The sequence below is a fragment of the Tupaia chinensis genome, unplaced genomic scaffold (genome assembly GCF_000334495.1).
Source record: "Tupaia chinensis unplaced genomic scaffold, TupChi_1.0 Scaffold147351_1, whole genome shotgun sequence".
NCBI classification, from domain to species: domain Eukaryota; kingdom Metazoa; phylum Chordata; class Mammalia; order Scandentia; family Tupaiidae; genus Tupaia; species Tupaia belangeri.
This window is the reverse complement of record NW_006207202.1, coordinates 1,026,900-1,028,312: the sequence shown is the minus strand read 5'-3', so window position 1 is coordinate 1,028,312 and position 1,413 is coordinate 1,026,900. Positions and strand designations below refer to the sequence as shown.

General features: G+C 57.6%; 1 protein-coding gene across 1 annotated transcript in view; it reads right to left on the bottom strand.

Annotated features, from left to right (window-relative positions):
• Positions 1-1,413, bottom strand: part of MYRF (myelin regulatory factor) — a 40,552-nt gene that overhangs the window by 7,331 nt on the left and 31,808 nt on the right. Inside the window, 2 exon segments of the mRNA XM_006169652.3 lie at positions 611-853; positions 1,097-1,288. Coding sequence (XP_006169714.2) covers positions 611-853; positions 1,097-1,288 — 435 coding nt within the window.

Below are 1,413 nucleotides of genomic sequence, written 5' to 3'. Positions count from 1 at the left end.
AAGCCACAGTTTCTGAGTTTTTGTCCCCCCCCCCTTCAACATAGAGCCCATGAAATGAGAGTGGATGAGAAGACTCAACTCAGCTTTGCATGGTTAAGCCAAGAAGGCTCCTAGCCTCCCCTTCAACTCCCAAGGAAGCCCCTGGGGTACCCTGAAGGAACCCAGTTTGAAAACCTCTTCAATAAAAGGTTCTCTAGCTTTGTTAAAACCAAAGGTTTGAGGTTTGGGAAAAAGTACAGGGGAGCCCGCACAGACTCTTCTTCACAAGGTGATAAAGGAGCCCAGCTCTGGAGTCGGGGAGAGCTGCCATAGAACTCTGGCCCTGCTGTGGGTGGCTGCACAGAACCTTGGCAAGTCACTTCGCCTGTCTCCGCTTCCCCATCTGAGCGATGGCGACAATCCCCCCTTGCAGGGGTGTGGTGAGGATTAAAAGAGACGACCTAGTCTATAGAGGGCTCTCGGCCTGACTCTGGGTACCTACTATGCGCTCAGCAAATGACTGTAGGCTGATTCTATACCCGGGCAGTCATGTGACCCAGCTGCAACAGACCCCGGCTAGTGAACAGCACGTGCTGGGCTGTGCTGGGAGGTGTCGGGGTGAGGCAAGTACCTGGCTGGCCCTGGGCCTGAGTGGACTGGGAAGGGCCCAGGCTGGGTTGGGGGGCCCCTCGGCGGGCCCGGCCATGGAAACCGAGGCTGGGGCTGTTCTTGGCTTTGCCAGGGAAGGGGACTGCAGGGCTGGCCAAAGGCTCCAGGCTCTTGGGATGTTTGGAGTGGCCAATGCCGTTGGGTGAAAGGCCCCAGGACTTGGCTCTGATGTTGGTGACTGGAAGCAGGGCTGTCTGGCTGGGGCCTGTGGATAGAAGTGGGGCAGACTGAGAAGGGAGTTGAATGCCTCTGTCCAGCTGTCTTCAGTCCCCCCTAGACTCTGAAGGAACCCCATCTGTCTCTTGGTCCTCTCAGGGGAACTCCCTAGTCTTCCTCCAGAGCCGTATTCTAGGATCCAGGCCCTCCTACCAATGAGTTTCTGGGGTCTTTGTCTGGTCTCAGAGAACCCCATGCCCACAACCCAAAGTCTAGCCCTGAAATTTCATACCTGAGCGGTTGGTGGTGGGACTGGGAACGGGGCTGAGACTATGGCCAGGATTAAAGCTGGGGCCAAGACTAGAGTCAGTGGTAGGACTGGAGGTGGGTGAGGAGCAGCAGATGACAGGGCAGGGGTGGCTGGAACACAGGTCCAAGGTGCGGATAGTTGGGCCTGGGGCCGAGCTGGTCAGACCAGTGGTAACTGAGGGAGCCAGAGGCTGTATGAGCCCAAGCAGGTCCAAGGTGCGGATAGTTGGGCCTGGGGCCGAGCTGGTCAGACCAGTGGTAACTGAGGGAGCCAGAGGCTGTATGAGCCCAAGGAGGGCA